This window comes from Phocoena phocoena, chromosome 10 (genome assembly GCF_963924675.1).
Source record: "Phocoena phocoena chromosome 10, mPhoPho1.1, whole genome shotgun sequence".
Taxonomy (NCBI): Eukaryota; Metazoa; Chordata; class Mammalia; order Artiodactyla; family Phocoenidae; genus Phocoena; species Phocoena phocoena.
The window spans coordinates 41,800,509-41,819,599 of NC_089228.1; the positions used below are offsets into that span (position 1 = coordinate 41,800,509).

The window sequence follows — 19,091 nt, forward strand, 5'->3', positions numbered from 1 at the left end:
AGCAGGTGGCTGAGAAAGTGGCAAGCAGAGAGAGCCCAAAGAAACTCCTGAGCCCGCTCGAGTCAAGGACCACAGAACTGGTGCAGCCACTAAGGAAAACAGCATGGGGGTTCCGAAAAAACATAAAAACAGAACTACCGTATGATCCAGCAAACCCACCTCTGGGTATATAGCTGAAGAAAATGAAAACACTGATTCAAAAAGGTACACGCAGGGACTTCCCTGGCGGTCCAGTGGTTAAGACTCTGTGCTTCCCCTGCAGGGGGCACCAGTTCGATCCCCGGCCGGGGAACTGAGATCCCGCTTGCCATGTGGTGTGACCAAAAAAAAAAAAAAGCCCCAAAAGGTACATGTACCCCAATGTTCATAGCAGCACATTTACAAGAGCCAAGATATGGAAGCAATGTAATCACCTATCAACAGATGAGTGGATACAGAAGATGTGCCATACACACACACACACACACACACACACACACACACACACACAATGGAATACTACTCAGCCATAAAAAAGAATGAAATTCTGCCATTTGCAGCAACATGGATGGACCTAGAGAATATTATGCTTAGCTAAATAACTCAGATAGAGAAAGACAAATACTGTATGATATCACTTATATAATACAACACAAATAAATGATATGCAAAACAGAGACTCAAGATACAGAAACATAATACAAAATAGTACAAATGAGTGTATATGCAAAACAGAAACAGACTCACAAATACAGAAAACAAACTTGTGGTTTAGACTCAACCGAGACCAGAGTCTCTGCTCTGTGGTTTTCCCTCTCCCAAAGGGGAGAGGGAAGGGAGGAGGGACAAATTAGGGGTATGGGATTAACAGATACAAACTACTATGTATAAAAGAGATCAGCAACAAGGATATACTGTATAGCACAGGGAATTATAGCCATTATCTTGTAATAACTTATAATGGAGTATAATCTGCAAAAATACTGATCACTAAGCTGTACACCTGAAACCAATATAATATCGTAAATCAACCATACTTCAATTAAGTATATATAAAAGAACCACGGGAGGGCTTTCACACTGCTGGTAGGAAGGTTACGTGCACAGTCACGCTGGGAAACCTTCTGGCAGTTGCTGTAAAAGTTAAACATACTCCTACCGTATGATCTAGAAATTCTACTCCTAGATACGTACTCCAGAGAAATGAGTGCATATGTCCACACAAATGATCAAAGCAGACTTATTCATAATGGCTCTACACTGAAAGAACCCAAGGTTCCTCCACAGGGAAATAGAAAAACTGTGGTGTATTCATACCATGGGCTGCTACTCGGCAGTACAAGAGGACCAACCGCTGATACAGGCGGCAACAGAGATGAATTTCAGACATTGTCTGAGTGAAGTAAGCCAGACAAAAGAGTACTACAGTAGATTCTCGCTATTTGAGTCAGTTATGTTCCATAAAGTCACCACAAATACCAAATTAGTGAATAGTGAATCACTGCTCCCAGAGGAAACACAAGGTTAGGTTCCTGTGAGCCTCTGGTCACAACGTCTTCATCCATCAAAAAATACACAACTTGGGCTTCCCTGGTGGTGCAGTGGTTGAGAGTCCACCTGTCGATGCAGGGGACACGGGTTCATGCCCTGGTCTGGGAAGATTCCACATGCCACAGAGCGGCTGGGCCTGTGAGCTATGGCTGCTGAGCCTGCACGTCCAGAGCCTGTGCTCTGCAACGGGAGAGGCCACAACAGTGAAAGGCCCGTGTACCGCAAAAAAAAAAAAAAAAAAAAAAAAAAAAAACAACTTGTTTTATCCATTTCTGTTTAAAGACACCTTATTTAGTATATACTGTTCTTCATTAACATTGAACTCACGGCCAACAGCCCTGTAAGTCATGCCTGAAGGAAGCTTATCTAACACATGTATTTTCTCCGTAAGGCACATCACAGCCTTCTCAAGTTTAGGTCCACTAGATGTCACTTCAGCCATTGTTTTACACGGGGGCCATTTTAAAAAGAGAAATCATCAACAAAGAGCACAAAAATGCAAAAAAACACATTACACTAAATAGACCATGAAAAGGACACTTGTTTACAATATGAGAGCAGAAACAAGCAGGCAGAACCTCTCCCAGATCAACCTCAGCCGGGTACATGTGTGGGGTGACTCAAATTTTTCGCCGCTCTACACATGTTCCCAAATGATCACCAAAGTGCTGTGAGTATTTGTTTTTTTTTGTTTTTTGGCTGCATTGGGTCTTCATTGCTGTGCGTGGGCTCTCTCTAGTTGCGGTGAGCGGGGGCTACTCCTCGTTGCGGTGCGCGGGCTTCTCATTGCAGTGGTTTCTCTTGTTGCGGAGCATGGGCTCTAGGTGTGCGGGCTTCAGTAGTTGCGGCATGTGGGCTCAGTAGTTGTGCCTCGCAGGCTCTATAGCGCAGGCTCAGTAGTCGTGGCTCGCGGGCTCTAGAGCACAGGCTCAGTAGTTGTGGCGCATGGGCTTAGTTGCTCCACGGCACGTGGGATCTTCCCGGACCAGGGCTCGAACCCGTGTCCCCTGCACTGGCAGGTGGATTCTTCACCACTGTGCCACCAAGGGAAGCCCATGCTGTGAGTATTGGTCTGGGGTTACAAATAAATTTTAGCAAGTAGGCAAATTCACAGATACAGAATCCGTGAATAATGAGGATCAACTGTGTATGAATACCACATGGATCTATTTACATTATGTTTTGGGGCAGGCAAAACTAATAAATGATTAAAAAAGAAATCAGAACAGGGGTTGCCTGGGGATGGACACTGCCTGGAAGAGGCAGGAGGGAACTTTCTGGGGGTGGAACTGCTCTGTCTTGATAGAAGTGTGGGTTACACGGGTGCATGTGTTTGTCAAAACTCACCGAACTACACGTTATTTCACTGTATGTTATTTCCTTCCGTTGGCTTCCTCTGCTCCCTGGCTGTAAAGTTGGGCAGAGTTGCCCTCCCCACACCCACACGCCCACTGTCAGGCATGGGTAACAAGGGTGGCAGCCACAGGTGGACCACGGACAGACAAGGGGCTGCCGTCTCCTGTCCACTGGGCTTCTAAAACTGACCTGTAAGGCTGGCCAACAAAGGGACTCCATCTGAGCCCCGCCACCTGAGAGGGAAGCCTCAGCTACTTCACAACAAGCCCCAGATAACTGGGTCTCTGGAAGCTGCCTGGAAAGCCACCCTGATCTGGCCACTCTCCTGCACGCCCAGGCGAGGCCTCCAGAGCCTGGCTGGAGGCTCACGGGGTGGGCAGCCTGTCAGCGGGGCCCCCAGAGGGGCCAAATCCCAAAGGGCCCACTTCCCACCTCTTGACAGGAAACACTTCTCTAACTACAGAGACGGGATGGGTGACCTCTCTGGATGCTCTGCCTATACTTGCTAAACTGAGGGGCCTGTTAAGGTCCCGGAAAACTGGCTCAGCTGCAGAGACCGCCTGCTTCATCACGCCCTGTGCAGACACCAGCTTCAGACCCCAGAGTATCTGCTTCCTCCATCAGAATACACATGAGCCTCAGTGGGCCTGTTCAGGGGGTGCAGGTGGCAACCATGACATCAGTCTCCTTTGGACAAACCACAGTCCTTTTGTTTAAGCATTTTTGGGTATGAATGAATCAACTGAGCTTGGCTTTCAGATGGAAAAAGGTAAAGGTGCTTTGATACTCCTGAGAAAATACTAACTGTAAGTGCTTGTCCAGCAAACGATCACCACGTGCCAGAGCCTGTTCTAAGGGTTTCACAGAGCAAAGCCCCGTCCAACAGAAAAATAATGCAAGCCACGCGTCAGTTTACACTTTCAAGTAGCCACGCTTAAAAAGTAAAAACAGATGAAACTAATTTTAATGATGTATTTTACTCAGCCCAACATATCCAAAGTATTCTCATGTCAACATACGATCAGTATAAAAACATTCAGGAGGTACTTGACTTTTTTCTCCCTATAGCAAGTCTTCAAACTCCAGCGTATGTTTCATATGTATCGCACATCTCAACTCAAACCAGCCCCCTCTTGAAGTGCTTGGTAGCCTCCTGTGCTGTGGCTCCCGCACTGGCCGGTACAGACTGTACTAATTAACTTAGTCCTCACAACAACTATATCCACATTTTCCTAACGGGGAAACTGAGGCATGAGGATGCTGAGCAGTCTGCCCAGGGCAGTTCCAGAGCCCACAGTCTTACATGGCTTTTCATTCCCACAAAGAGCTCCTCAAACTCTGATTTTCAGTGTAACAGGAATGTCTACTCAGCTAAGAACACATCTGTCAGCACATCTCCCTGCTCCCATCCAAACGTCCCCAGGACTCTGCTCAGCCGGTCCCTGGAGCTCGGTGAAGTTTCCACCCAGACAAACCTGGCATCCCAACCTCTTCCGGGCCCCCACTCCTCAGCTACCCGAGACACCTTCTACACACATAGGAAAGCTCTTCCGAGTAACGACCAGTCAGGGTGAGGGACGTGGACAGCCAGCCCGGCGCTGTGTGCCCGCACGGCGCTGTGTGCCCGCCACAGGGTTAACACCCCACTCAAAGCACTGCCACTCAGGAGGGCGTCAGGGAACATCCCTTCCCTCCACTGGCCGGGGCGTTCACCATTTGTTCAAGTACATACTGAGCATCTACTGTGTGCCAGGCACTGCTCTAGGCCCTGGGGGTACAACAGTGACCAGCACAGACACCCCACACCCAGCAGAGGGCCAGGCAATAAGTCTGGCACAAAAGAAGCCCCACAAATTCTAATCCAGTCTCTTGTATACAGTAGGCGATCCATAATGGCTCTTGAGGGAATACGCTATTTGGGCTTGGAACTGGAAGTGGTGATGGACAGAGGTGGGGGAAGGGTCTGGGTAGGACTGGGGTTGGGGTCCGTGAGAGCCTTGGGAACCTGGCCGGAAAGTCAGTGCCCCACTCAAGGTTCACGCCCACAACCCCTGCTTCAGGACTGCCTCCAAAGCTCCACCCAGCCAAGCAAGACAGGAAACCATCCAGAGATGCACCCAGGTTCCACGCTGTCCTACCGAAATCCCCTCCTCCTCAAAACGTGGTCATGTCTCAAGTTTGCCCTGGGGAACAGGACTTCTCCAGGCTTACAGACTAGCCCACCTGCCACCGGCCATGTCACCCGAGTCCTTGCCCAATAAGCTCATCCTTCTACTCAGACAGGGGAGCACAGATATCAGCACAGCACGTCACAGCTACCACCGGGAACAGGTGACAAAGAAACTGTGTCTGTAGCATCCACTGCGTCTCAGCCCACAGGCATTGTAACTAAAACATTCTGATTTTTTACTCTGATTGCATAACATTAGAAGTGCACGCCATGATTCATTCATTCAACAAATAGTTCACGAGTAACTTCTATAGACCAGGCCCCGTGTTTTGTGTATTGAATCTTATCACTAAATCAGTGTTTGGTTTTATTTCCTCACTTTCCTTATTTCTTAAGGGCTGTTTTATCATAGAGTGTCCATTTTTTTTCCCAAAAGGATACAGTTCTGAGTTCATGAGCAAGGCCGATGATGACCAAGCATTATTAGTGGGAGAAGGGCATTTTGGAGTCACCTCTGCTGGGACATGATCTCACGGAGGGACCTGGTGGGCCAACCAGAAGCGCCTGCCATCACCACCCACTGGCCTGCTGCCTGGGGCGTGTCTGTTGTTTTCCATGTCCTTCCCTCCCTGGGCTTCTGCGCTCTTGCTGGTTTCTCTGCAAGCCAATGAGGGACTAGCTTCCATTCAACTGATGCCCGCATGCCTCGCATACAGTGTCTGAAGCAGGTCCTGCCTCCAAACACTGTCACCCTCACAGCCAGGAGTCTCCTCCCAGGCAACAGCCCTGAATCCAAACGTGGCTCTGGAGGCTCGGAGCACAGGAAAGGAAACAGAATTAGAAGGAGCACAGGACCTCCAGTCCCTGTCAGGTGAGGAAACCAAGGGCAGCAAAGTGAAGCAGGGTGTCCAAGCCGGCACAGCCCTCAAGCATCGCCAGGCAGGCCTGCATCTTGCCGAGCCTGCTGCCAGCATGTTCCACGTGACAGTAACTCTGTCAGCAAACGCCCTGGGGCCCAGCCCTGAAATCCATCTCTCTCTAAATTCACTACCTTACTGCACCAGCAGGAAGCAATGCAAAGTAAGGAGCTGGAGAGGGGAACAGAACAGGCGATGTTTCAGCAGATGGGAAACCTCTACCCCGCTCCCTGGGGCCAGCCCTGATCGTCATGTGAGCAAACATGGCCACCACTCGGCTCCGCTCCGCTGAAAGGAAACCATTAATTCAGCTCATGGGGAGGTTTGGGAGAACAGGGAAGCCACTGTCAGGCTCTAGGCAGCAAAAGGCCAATCTGCTACTGTCTTATCGTGCTGAGGTGACCGTCACATGCAGTTGGGCCCAGAGCCTGCTGTGATGGGTTCACCCCGACTCAGGGCCTGCATTATAAGACGGGGGCCTTGTCCACGACGTCCTGAATGACCTGGGTCACCGCACCTCCCAGGATCAGCGGCAGGACAGACCCACGCTGAACTGAAGTCCCCTCCTCTTGAATGACAGACAGCATCATGGCAGGCTTCCAGAACTTTCAATATGTTACAAAGACATGTGTGGGGGAAGGAAGGTAGAGGCCCTGATACGCTCCTGACCAACTTCCAGTGACCGGGAGTAACCGGACCACGCTCCCCTGGGACACACAGAGACGAACTACAGAACAAAACAGATGAGGGAAGAACTTGGCCAAGTCTAAACACCGTGGCTCTCAAAATTTAAAAATAACCTGGATCTAAAATACTCCCTCGGAAACACCCAGGCAGAGAGCCTCCAGCCTTCCAGCGTGACCCTGAGATTCTGTGTCCAGCTGGTTTCCCTGGGAGGGGACAGATGAAAAACAAAACCCGAAATGGATATAAATATTTGGTGACAAGTACTACCCTGCGGTTAACACGCCTGGGAACTTTTGGAGGCCTGTTTTGTTTTAGGGTAAGGTTTCTGTTCGGTTTGCCAGATGGACTCTGAGTGTAGTTTCATCCAACGCTGGGTTTTGAGCATCTCCGCACACGGCCTGGGGTTGATACTGACCCTTAGACCAAGGCATCCTAGCTGCCCCCAAGGAAAGTGTGGGCTGGCACACCCCTGCCCTTGCCCAGAACCCTTGGGGGTGTCACACAGGCACCCCTGAGGGCATGGCCCGCTCGCCCTAACCAACACCCTTCAGGAGAACAGGAAAAGTCAAGGGTCAAGGGGCTGTGGGCAGTCAAAGCCCCTACGCAGCCCATGTATGTGCCTCTGAGCCTCCACGATTCTGTCACTGCCCGGCAGGGAGGGGCTGGTACGAGCCCAGGCTCCTGACCTGAAGATGAACCTGGGTGCACCCCTAGCTGCAAGAGTGGGATCCGCCCCTCTAACCAGCTTGGGCAGCCATCCACGGCCTGCCTCCTCATTGCTCCACCAGAGAAGCGGGAGACCTCAGGCCTGATTTACTCATAGCCACAATGCCCTCTGGGGTCCCTTTGTCAGAAAGCCACCGTGCTCCCAGGAGCTCCGAGCCAGCGCAGCGCGGCGGTCAGGATCCTGGACTCAGCAAAGCTCCTTCATAAATGCATTAGGCAAGTTACTTAGGTTCTGTTCTGTGAACCTCAGTTTCCCCATCTATAAAATAGAGTTGTTGGGAGGATTAAACAAGTTAATGCGTGTGAGATGATTAGCAAAGTGCCTGACACGGAGCAACCTGCTCAATAAATTTTAGCAAAACTATCTCAGAGCCGTAACCCTGGCTAAACATCCCTTCCTCTTCCCCCTCCACGCCCTAACTGAGGCCCCTGCATTCCTTCAACAGACAACCACCCAGCCCCACGATCTGGGGCCCTGACAGGGCCAGGCCCCAAGGCCACTGTCCCATTTCAAGCCTGAGACCCAGAAACGCTGAGGGTACCGCAAGAGCCCTCAGAGATGTCCTGGGATATGCTAACAAAAACAAGCTCAGTGAGCCCCATGGCCAGTGCTCCCAGCTGTCCCCCACACTAGGGACCCCAAGTTTAATTAGAATGAGAGTCTCAAGAGGCCTCTGGAGGGACTTCCCTGGTGCTGCAGTGGTTAAGAATCCACCTGCCAACGCAGGGAACATGGGTTCAATCCCTGATCCGGGAAGATCCCACATGCCGCAGAGCAACTAAGCCCGTGAGAGCCACAACTACTGAGCCCTCGTGCCACAACTACTGAAGCCCACGTGCCTAGAGCCCGTGCTCCACAACAAAAGAAGCCACCACAATGAGAAGCCCGCGCACCGCAACGAAGAGAAGCCCCCGCTCGCTGCAACTAGAGAAAGCCCGCGCACAGCAACGAAGACGCAATGCAGCCAAATATAAATAAATAAGTAAATAAAATAAATTTATTTTTTAAGAGAAGGGCTCTAGGGTGGGTGACCCCCATAATATCAGTGGCTCCCCATGTGTGGTTGTTTCCTACAGGAAATCTTCAGTCCTTCCTAATCTCACTTTCATCAGACACACCGCAGAGCAAACTGGCTTCTAACTCAGTAAATGCTTCTACATCTGGCCAAAGAGCCATGAACCACAGCACACCATGCAGCCTGCATCACCGCGGGCTCCAGCCGCTACTTGGGACTGGAAACTTTCTGCAGAAAATCTTAACACTGATTATTCTAAGGGTGGCAGGCATGTCAGTGATTCATGGTTCTTGTTTTAACTGTATGTATTTTCCAGAATACCTACAGTAAAAATGACTACCGCTTACAACTGAAAATGTAACTGTAACTAAACAAACAAAAAAGTTGTTTTTTAATTCTGTAGAGGCCTGGAAGGGAGATGAGATGCTAGGCCATTCGGCCCTCTACCTTTCCGGGCTCTCGCCACTGTGGACAATACTGCTGCCCAGTCCCTTGTTACTCGATCAGCTAAAATCGGCATCCGATTGTACCCACAGCCTGAGCACTTTGGGTTAGGAAGAGCCCTCAGAGGTGGCCCTGGCTCAGCACAGAGGAAGAGCAAGCAGCCCCACATCACACCTGGGGCTGTTGGTAGGCTCGGGCCCAGAACACCTGGTTGCTTCACCCCCAAACACCTGATGCATTTCTTCCACAGTTCCTTCTCCTGAGCGGGAGATCCAGAGATGTAAAGAAACATAACTTTAAAAAAAAAAACCTCTGGCAAGAATAGTCATGTCTAAAGGTCAATTCGACGTTCTGCATTAGGAGTGGAAAGAGCAGGGAAATTAGATGGAAAAAACAAGACATTTTTTCCTGGTCACAGAGGAACAGAGCAGAAACATTCCGAGGAGGGAGAACCTCAGAAAGACAGCCTGATGGGATGAGGCAGCTGCCGTGGGAAACAGCTGTCAGGACTGGCCAGGGCTACAGCTGGAGACCCGCCACCCCGAGGGGGATGGCAGGGGGGCAGCAGCGTGCTGGTCAGAGGACGTGGGCTGGGGAACAGCAAGGGCAAGGGCCCTGTGGTGGGGAAGAACTCCATTAGCTCAAGGACTGGCAACAAGGCCAGTGCGACAGAAGCCGGTGATCACGGCGGGGTTGGAGGGACACCCCGAGTGCAGGCCTGAGGCCGGGGTGACAGAAGAGTGGCTGTCACTCCAAGTGCAAGGGCTGAGTCTGACCCTCCAGTGTCCTCCCAAGCCCAGTGCTAAGAGCACAGCGGGGAGTGGACAAGCACGCCTTGCCGACATGTGGACCCAGTGAACAGATGAATCATTCTGAATGAACTGTAGGGGTTGCTGATCGTCCCCCTACCCCGAAATCTCAGAAGAGAAATCCTGTGGGGAGAGCGGGCAGTAGGGACAGGGCTAAAGCGTATAATGAAAAGTCCATCCCTCCAGAGAACACAGAGGACCAAAACAGTGTTGGAGCCCTGACCACTGACCACACGGGAGCAGCCACCGGTACAGAGTGAGCTGGATGGCCCTGCTGACAGCACCCACTCCTTGCTGCCCCAGCCTCAGCTGTGCTCGGATCAGCCATGCGCTCTCCATCCATCCAAAAACCTGCCATGAAAGGTTTTTTAATTATCTCAAGGTTTCAGAAGTTACTTCAAACCACACAATTGCTCAGAAACTCATGTTTGGGGACTTCCCTGGTGGTCCAGTGGTTAAGACTCCGTGCTCCCAGTGCAGGGGGCCAGGGTTCGATCTCTGGTCGATCTCTGGTCAGGAAACTAGATCCCGCATGCATGCCACAACTGAAGATCCAGCGTGCACAACTAAAAAAAAGAAAGATCCCGTGTGCCACAACTAAGACCCAACCCAGCCAAATAAATAAATAAATATATTTTTTTAAAAACCCTCATGTCTGCAGTCAGAAGTCACAACTCTCCCTGGCGGGTAGTGGTGACTGTAAGAGGGCACACGCAGGGGGCTTCTTGGGTGCTAGTCGTGCTCTGTGCTTTGATCTGTGTGCTGCGTGTCTTCACTTTCTGAGCATCTACAATATATGTATACTATACATCAATAAAAATTTAAAATATAGGGCTTCCCTGGTGGCGCAGTGGTTGAGAGTCCGCCTGCCGATGCAGGGGACACGGGTTCGTGCCCCGGTCCGGGAAGATCCCACATGCCGCGGAGCGGCTGGGCCCGCGAGCCATGGCCGCTGAGCCTGCGCGTCCGGAGCCTGTGCTCTGCAATGGGAGAGGCCACAACAGTGAAAGGTCCGCGTACAGGAAAAAAAAAAAAAAAATTTAAAATATATACCTTCCTGGTTTTGAAGGGAAGATTACCTGGCCTACAAAACAACATGCACATAAGCTACCCAATTTCTAAACAGCTGGGAATCCCCATGTCTCAGGGTGCACACTGGCTAGGCTAGACAGGCAGAATTGTATTCTTTTTTTAAAAATAAATTTATTTTATTTATTTATTTTTGGCTGCATTGGGTCTTCGCTGCTGCACGCAGGCTTTCTCTAGTTGCGGTGAGCGGGGGCTACTCTTCGTTGTGGTGCGTGGGTTTCTCATTGCGGCAGCTTCTCTTGTTGTGGAGCACGGGCTCTAGGCGCGTGGACTTCAGTAGCTGTGGCTCGCGGGCTTAGTTGCTCCGCGGCATGTGGGATCTTCCCGGACCAGGGTTCAAACCCGTGTCCCCTGCATTGGCAGGCGTATTCTTAACCACTGCGCCACCAGGGAAGCCCAGAATTGGATTCTTGAGTGTCATTTACAAAAGTTACCAAAGGATCAGAAATTTACTTCCATGGCTATAGAAGCCTGGATTCAGCAGGTCCAAATTATGGCACCAGGTCTCCAAAAGGAATGTGGGCAGAAGTTCCCACACTTGGTCATGCCAGCTACTCAGACAGGGCCAGGTGGTTAATGATCTTCTGCCCACTTCTGCTACTTCAGCACTTGGTTTGGGTTTACTGCAATGCCTGATATCTGGGGGGTAAGCAGGGCCTCTGGGGTGCACACAGGCCCCTGTCCTGAATTCTGGAGGGGCCCCTCTTCTACAGGATTGGCCCATGTTGTTTCCTTTTACATGACAAATGCTCTGAAAATCATCCTCAATTTTGCATTCCAGGCTGGACTTAAGCCCCATATTTCAAGCGTCTGTTGCTGATCAAGTCAGATAAGACGTGCTTGAAAGGTCATTAAGACAACACGCAGCTCGATGCTGAAGAGACTGTCCAATGGGAGGGAGCAGATAGGACATTCACGGGTTCCTTGTCTGGACTGCTTATTTCACCTCCTGCGTTGCTAGTAAAATGAAATCAAGTGTGACAGGCTCCCTGGTCCCTGGCAGGGCAGGACCATCCCCAGAAGGAGTCACACTTGTTCTCAGGCTCTCAGGCTAAGGCAGGTCTGCCGTTGCAGTTTTCTGAGTTCAAATACTGCAGCAGGAATGTCCACCCAAGACAGGAAAACTAAAGACAGAGCCAGGTGCTTCTCTCTCCATGTAGGTGGAGAAGGGCCCGTCCGTCCACTTGCTGGGTGACAGAGACCCTGAAACCAGCTTCCTCTTGCCTCGCCACCCCGCTGGTGCCTCAGAGTGTGGCTCTCGTGGGCAGCACTAGCAGTGCCTGGTCCCCCAGACCCACACACAGCAGGGAGGGAAGGAGCCGGGGGCTGCAGGTCCAGAGTCCTGACCATGGGGAAGAAGGCCTGGAAGGGGCAGGGAGGCCACTGATGCCCCCACAGCAGCTGGGCGGAGAGTGAATCTGGAGGGGCAAATGGAGAACATCCAATTCAGCCCCGAAAGACCACCTAGTTCTCCCGTGCAAGCGATCAGAGCCCCACCTGGCGTGGCAGCACCACCGCGGACACCTGTGTGGTCCTGAGCATATCACGGGCTTGGTTTCTCAACTGTAAACAGAGAATAACGGAGTCTGGCTGTGAAGGTTACATACAGGCGCTCAACAGACGTCACTATGGTTAAAATCATGGCCAAGGTCACCAGGAATGGGGTCTTCTCTGCCCGGGACCGGGGATGTGGTGGACACCCAGATCCCTTCGCTGAAGGAGTCTTGGCCCAGCCGCTGGGGGGGCAGGAGGGAGCCTCACCTGTCAGCGACTCAGAGCCGCCTTGCCCGGTCACCTCCACGCCGGGGCGGAATGCGGGGCGGCCCTGAGGGCTTTTCCAGCTCCCGAGCCCCCTTGGGGTCGGCCCAGGCTTGTCAGGCCCGCACGGCAGCTGGGGTCCTCCCTGCCCACTCCTGCTTCCTCCTCCTCACTCCACAGTTAGGGTCCCAAGAGCACCCTTAGTCAGCCCCCTGCACGCTAGACTCTGTCTCAGAGTCAGCTTCCCGGGAAACCCAGCCTGTGGCAGGTGGTTTATTTGGGTCCTTTTTCCTTAGAAAGGGGGGAGACGACCAGTGTGAGGAGGACAGATGGCTACCGTGGAAGAAAAGACGGGTGAGAGTAAACAAACGGCACGAGGGCCTCTTCACTTCCTCTGCAGGGAACACAGTGGTGTGAAAACAACCACACGGTGGGGTGGGGGGCATCTTCTGAGCGCAAGGCCCAGGGAGATGGAAACCCAACAGTGTTCTCTAAGAAGCATCAAGAGTTTGTCCTTAACTCTTTCCTCAAGGACTGGAAGACACAAAGAGGCCACAGAGGAACATGGGAGAGAAAGAGGGGGAAGAAATGCCTCCCTGGGGCCAAACTGTCCCGAAGCCACAGAGACCTGGCCTTGGAAAGTGCCAGAAGAGTCCTCGGTGATAAGCTGATCAATAACTGATCAATAACTGGACACTGAGGTGTCTTCAAACCCAAGTGTCCTCCAGGGTGGTAGCAGGGATTCACAAGCTCTTCGCACAGGTCAAATGCCCAGGAAGGGGTCCAGGTAACAACCCAAACAGCAACTTTGCTTTGCTTCTGCCTAGAATTACATCAACTCCGATGATGACTGTTAACGTTACCCTGATTCTCTCTGCCGAGAGCCCTGTATCAATAGATATTCTTCTATTTAGAAGTAAAATTTCATCCTTATGTAATAAATGTAGCGTGTTGGACCGACTAAATCTTTCAAATAACACCAGACCTAGCGAAGGGAAAGACATCTGCCGATGTGAGCCCCTCAACCAGCCAAGAGCCTCGTACTGTGGATGAGTGGGGAGGTCTCAGAGGGACAGTTTGTCCAAGGTCCCAGAGCAGGGCTGGGCCACATACTGACGGGCAGGTGCTCAGAGGAGAGACGTCCTCCTTGGCCACGTGGCCAGTCCCGTTAGAGTGGCTGGAAGCTCAGCTGCCAAAGCAGGTGGGGGCAGGCCCTCTCCTATATGATGGGCAGTGGGGTCCCTGGCATGACCTCTGCGGAGGGCAACTAGGCAACATTTAAAGGCCACAAAGCCCCCAGCCCTGCAACCTACCCCCCGCCCCGCCCCCGGGAGTCTGTCACAAAGCTAGGCTTTCACCTTGCAGTTGGCCCTTCTGAAGTCCACCACGAGGCTGCTTACGTGACCCGGGGCACATCCACCGAGGGTGACACTGAGCCAACTCAACGCGTGCTGATGCAGAACAGCTGCCAAGACGCACTGTTCAGAGGGAAAGGCAAAGAGCAGGTGGACAGCAGGCCCACAGGGAGATACACACACATATACACTCATCACGCCAGGATGCTCGGCTAGAAACCGGGGTGAGAAAGAGACTCATTTTCCACGCTATGTGTTTTTGCGTCTTTTAAATTTTCTACACGTGAATGTAATGCTTAGTCAAAAAATAACTTCAATATGATTCCCTCTGTATCAAATATCCAGAATAAGTAAAGCCAGAGAGAGAGAATGTACACTGGTGGTTGCCAGGGGCTGGGAGAGTTGGGGGATTAGGGAGCAACTGATTTATGGGGATGGGTTTCCTCTGGGGGTGATAAAAATGTTTTGCAACTAGATAGGGGTGGTGTTTGCACAACACGGCGAACGCGCTAAATGCCACTCATTACTTTTTAAATTAATTCCAAATTAATTAAAATGATTAATTTTACGTTATAGGAAGTTCACCTCAATTAAGGAAAAAACAACCATAAAAATAGATAAATAAAGCAGACTTTCACATCTGTGCTTGGGAGGCAGCTGGGCAATGCTGGTTAGAAAAATGGGCAGGGAGCCCCAACTGTGGGGCTCAGACCCCAGCTACACCCAGTCCCCGCTGTGAGACCTGGGATCAATAATCTAACCTCTCTGAGCTTCAGTTTCCAGGTTGGTGAAATGGGCTTCCTAAGATTACATGAGTAAATTAAACAGTGTCTAGCACATTGCCTGGCACAGCCCAGGTCCCGGGGCCTCTGCTCTTGCTGTCTGCCCTGCTGGGAAAGCCCTTTCCCTGGGCAGACTCAGACTTGCCTCCTTCAAGCCTAGCTCCAATGCCACCTTCTCGATGGGATCTTCCCTGATCACCTGATTTAAAACCAGAAACCTCCCTGCCACTCCCTGCCCGGAGGCTCCATCCTCTCCTCTTCCTATTTCTCTCCCTCATACTTGCTTATTTATTTTGTTCATCTCCTGTCTCCCTCTACTGCACTGTCTGGTCTGGGGAAGCAGGGGTTTCTGTCCGTCCCATTCATTATGTACCCCATGGCCCAAAGTAGGCACTCAATAAACATGGGCTGAATGAATGGCTAGTGTTAGCCAGTATCTCTGCTCTGAGGCAGTGTATAAACTTGCCTCCCTGAAAAAATAAAACTGCCGTTTTGTTGTTTAATGAGCTTGAGTTCAAAATTCAAGATAAATACTGTATTTCATGTGTACGTGGAATCAAAAAAACAACACAAATGAACAAACACAACAAAACATAAACGGAGTTATAGATACAAACAGGTGGTTGCCTGAGGGGACAGGGGTAGGGAAGGAAAGAAATAGGTGAGGGAAAGAGGTACACACTTCCAGTTGCAAAACAAATGAGTCATGGGTATGAAATGTACAGTGTGGGGAATATAGTCAATAACTACATAGTATCTTTGTAAGGTGACGTATCGTAACTAGGCTTATTGCGGCGATCAGTTCGAAATGTATAGAAATACCGAATCACTGTGTTGTGTAATAGGAACTAACATAGTGTTGGAGGTCAATTATACTTCAAAAACAAACTCATAGAAAAAGAGATAAGATTTGTGGCTCCCAGAGGTGGGAGGGGGGTGGAGCGGGAGAGGGGGAATTGAACAAAGGCAGTCAAAGGTATAAACTTCCAGTTATAAGGTATGTAAGTACTAGGGGTGTAATGTATAACATGATAAATGTAATTAACTCTGCTGTGTGTTCTATATGAAAGTTAAGAGTCGTGAGTTCTCATCACAAGGAAAAAGTATTTTTTCCTATTTCTTTAATTTGTACCCACATGAGATGATGGATGTCCACTGACCTTACTGTGATGATCACTTCATGATGCATGTAAATCAAATCATTATGCTGTACACCTTAAACTAATACAATGCTGCGTCAATTATATCTCAATAAAACTGGAAGAAAACAATTCAACAACAGTTTGAACTAAAAAACCCACAGTTCTTCCAGCCAAGTATTATTCCCAAAGTGGGGGATTTGCAAAGGAGAAGAGATGGTTCACAGTACGAGGGTGCTACGTGCTCTAAAACATAAACCAGTGAACAGTTCACAGTAAGAGGGTACCCTAAAACATAAGCCAGTAAACAGTCACCCCAACCTCTGACTGCCCAGGGTGGTGTGAGAGCTGTTCCCGTGAGGCTCTCATGAGAAGCAAGAACACAGTGCTAGCTTGAGTGCCTCGGACCCCACCCCTCCAAGCACCTCGGGACAGAATCACTCACTGACGCAGAATGAGGTAGACGGAAAGGAGCAAGCCGGTCACCCTCCCTGTCCAGGGCCTTCCCGGACCCTGCCTGACAGAGCTGCCACCCCAGCGGCACTCAGCTTCCCACGGTTCACAGGCCTCGTGTGGGGAAATCGTGACCTCAGTTGTGCAGAGTTCAAAAATGAAAAAATAAAATAAAAGCAACCCTCAGACTCTTCTAAAAGTAGGCTGTCTTTCTAGTTAGCTCTCCTATGAGACGGCTACATCATTACTCAACAGAAGCATATCACTGCTTTTCTGCTGCCTCCAAGCCCTGTGAGGAGAAAAAAGCTGAAGCTAGCAGTCTCCAAGAGTTTGTGGCTTTAAAAGAGAAGAAAACAAAACTTGCAAGTTGGAGTGAAACCAGCAAGAAGCATCTTCTATCCTCTTGGGAGCCACGGACTGTGGGTGTAACCTGGCTGCCAGCTGGAAGCGGGGGCGGGGCGGGGTGGGGTGCCGTTCCTGAGTTAGAAGGTACCTAATGCACAGGTCTCAAATTTCCCAGAACGTCAGGATCCTGGGCTGGCTTGTGAAAATGCTGATTGCTGGGTCCCACCCCACAGTTTCTGATGCCGTAGGTCTGGGGTGCAGCCTAAGAATCTGCATTTCTAACTAGTTCCCAGGCTAAGGGTCCAAACTACACTTTGTGAACTACTGCTCTAGAACAAAGCCTTCCGTGTCAGTGTTTCACCTCCCTCAATTGAACACAGAACCTGCAGGCAGACACGCGCACACATAGGGAGCCACCGAGAGCCCCTGCCCGACCACTGGTCCTCAAACAGTCAGAGCCACCTGGCCCAGCCAGCTACAGATGGAACACTCACGGGGTACCTGGACCTGAGAAGCCCATTCAAGTCCTGCCTGAGCCAGTCACTGAGAGAGGCTCTAAGTCACCCCCAAAACCTCTGAAATCCAAAATCACAGCATTTCCCTTTTGGGGGAGCAGTCATGAGTAATCCTGCCCTTCGCACATGGGTAACACCCAGCTGCAAGATCTGCTTTCTGCCTAGGGATACTTTCAAGTTTCTTTTCAAGTTTCAGAAGCAGCTGAAAGAGGAACACACACACACACACACAAAAAAGCAGGCCACTCAAGGAGAGCTACAGCATCCCTGGTGGGGGGCACTTCCCCCAAATGCCCAAATGCAGGGGCCCCATCACCCACTATGGGCAATCACACCAGTCTCTCACTCACCAAAGTAATCGGCCTTCGGGTGAGCATCCATCTCACGCTCCAGACGTTGGGTGAGGGCTTCTAACTTCAATTCGGCAGCCGTGGGTCCAAGCTCAGGGCCCGGGATGAGGGTCTGGCAAGGCAGCCTCACCCTGGGGGAACCGGGGCTCTCTGGGAGCACAGGCCCCAGGTTGCCATCAGAGGACCAGCCAGAGGGACTTTCTTTACAAGATAACTCGGGCAAGGTAGACATCACTGGATGGACAAGGCTGAGCTTGGGACCAACGCCAGGGTCTGTACAGCCAGGCTTGGGACCCGGCCCAGGGACTGCACCCAGCTGCATATTGTCCATGCTGGCTGGCGAGGATGAAGGGGCAGAGCTAGAAAGGTAAGATTTGGGGCCATCCTGGAACCAGGGTTGAGGGTCCACAGTAGGTTTGGGCATCATGCCTGAAACCTCACTCCCTACCCCCGAGTTTGTTCTTGGAAGAGGTCCCTGACCGGAGCGGTTCAGGGCCAGGGGCGCTGAGAAAGAAGGGGTCCTGGGCTGAGCAGGTCTCGGTAGGGCCCCGTTCTCTGGGCCTGGGGAAGAGAGGCCAGGGCTCACTCGCTGGGAGGAGGCGGTGGTCCAAAGAGCAGCTGGCTTCTCACTGCTGTGGCCACCAACACCACCATCCTGGCTGCTCTGCAATGACCTGCTGGAGCTCGGGGAAAGCTGCTGCTGGTATAGGTGATGGACCCTGGAGGGTGTGGACAGTGGCGGGCCACTCCCTGGCATGCCAGACCACCCACTTCCTACACCCAGTCTGATGCTGGGGGACACAGCTGGTTCATCTCCCCAGTTGGGGCTTGCCAAAAAGAGGTTGTCATAATAGTCTCCGTGGGTGAGGCAGGAAGGATCCTCACAGGGGCCCGGCCGATGGAAAGCAGACATCTCAGAACTCGCCACGCTCTCCTTGGATCCACAGTCCTGGCTGCCTTGCCTTGCGCCACGGACACACAGCTTGGCCCTCTGTTCCTGGGGTGGGGACAAGGGCTGCCCAGCTGCAATGGTTGTGGCTGTCCCAGGGGCCACTGTCGAGGCAGCGAGAGGAGGCTTCGCAGCGCCATCCCCCATCACCTTGCTGCCTCCATCAGCTTCCCGGTGGGCCTGTGGGCCCAGGCGGCCCCCACCGTTCACGGGACCTCGGCTGCCCCTGGGCAGGGTCTCCTCCTGCAGGAGCTGGTGCGGCTGGTGCAGGTGGATTTTGGCCATCTTGGTGGCAAACACCCTGCGTGTTTCCTCAAACTCCGGGTTGTTGCTTGCACCCTTGTCCACTCGGAAGAGTCCATCCTTGGAGGCCTCATACATGTTCAGGTCCTCAATGAATTTACTGGCCTCCAGGCCCAGGTCGTCATACTTATCCATGTTGCTGACAAGTGTCCGGGCCTAGCCTAGATGCTGGGTATTGAGTGTGTGGAGGTGGGCCGGTGGAGGTGCTGGCGAAGGGCAGAGACTCACGTCCAGCCCAGGACAGGTAAAGCCTTCCACCTGCCCAGCATGAGAGTCATGACCCCAGGCCTTAGAGTCCAGCCGAGGGTAAGGCCTCAAAGTCACTTGGACCAAGTTTGCTTCCAATTCCCTTTCCTCTCGGAGGTGTCCACGTGGGGGTAGCTGGTGGCACTTCGCTG

General features: G+C 51.6%; 1 protein-coding gene across 1 annotated transcript in view; it reads right to left on the bottom strand.

Moving 5' to 3' along the window:
- Window positions 1–18,828, bottom strand: part of LIMD1 (LIM domain containing 1) — a 69,077-nt gene extending 50,249 nt beyond the window's left edge. Inside the window, exon 1 of the mRNA XM_065886218.1 lies at window positions 17,442–18,828. Within this exon, the coding sequence (XP_065742290.1) occupies window positions 17,442–18,828 (1,387 nt within the window). The remainder of the gene's footprint in view (window positions 1–17,441) is intronic.
- Between the last annotated feature and the right edge of the window lie 263 nt (window positions 18,829–19,091).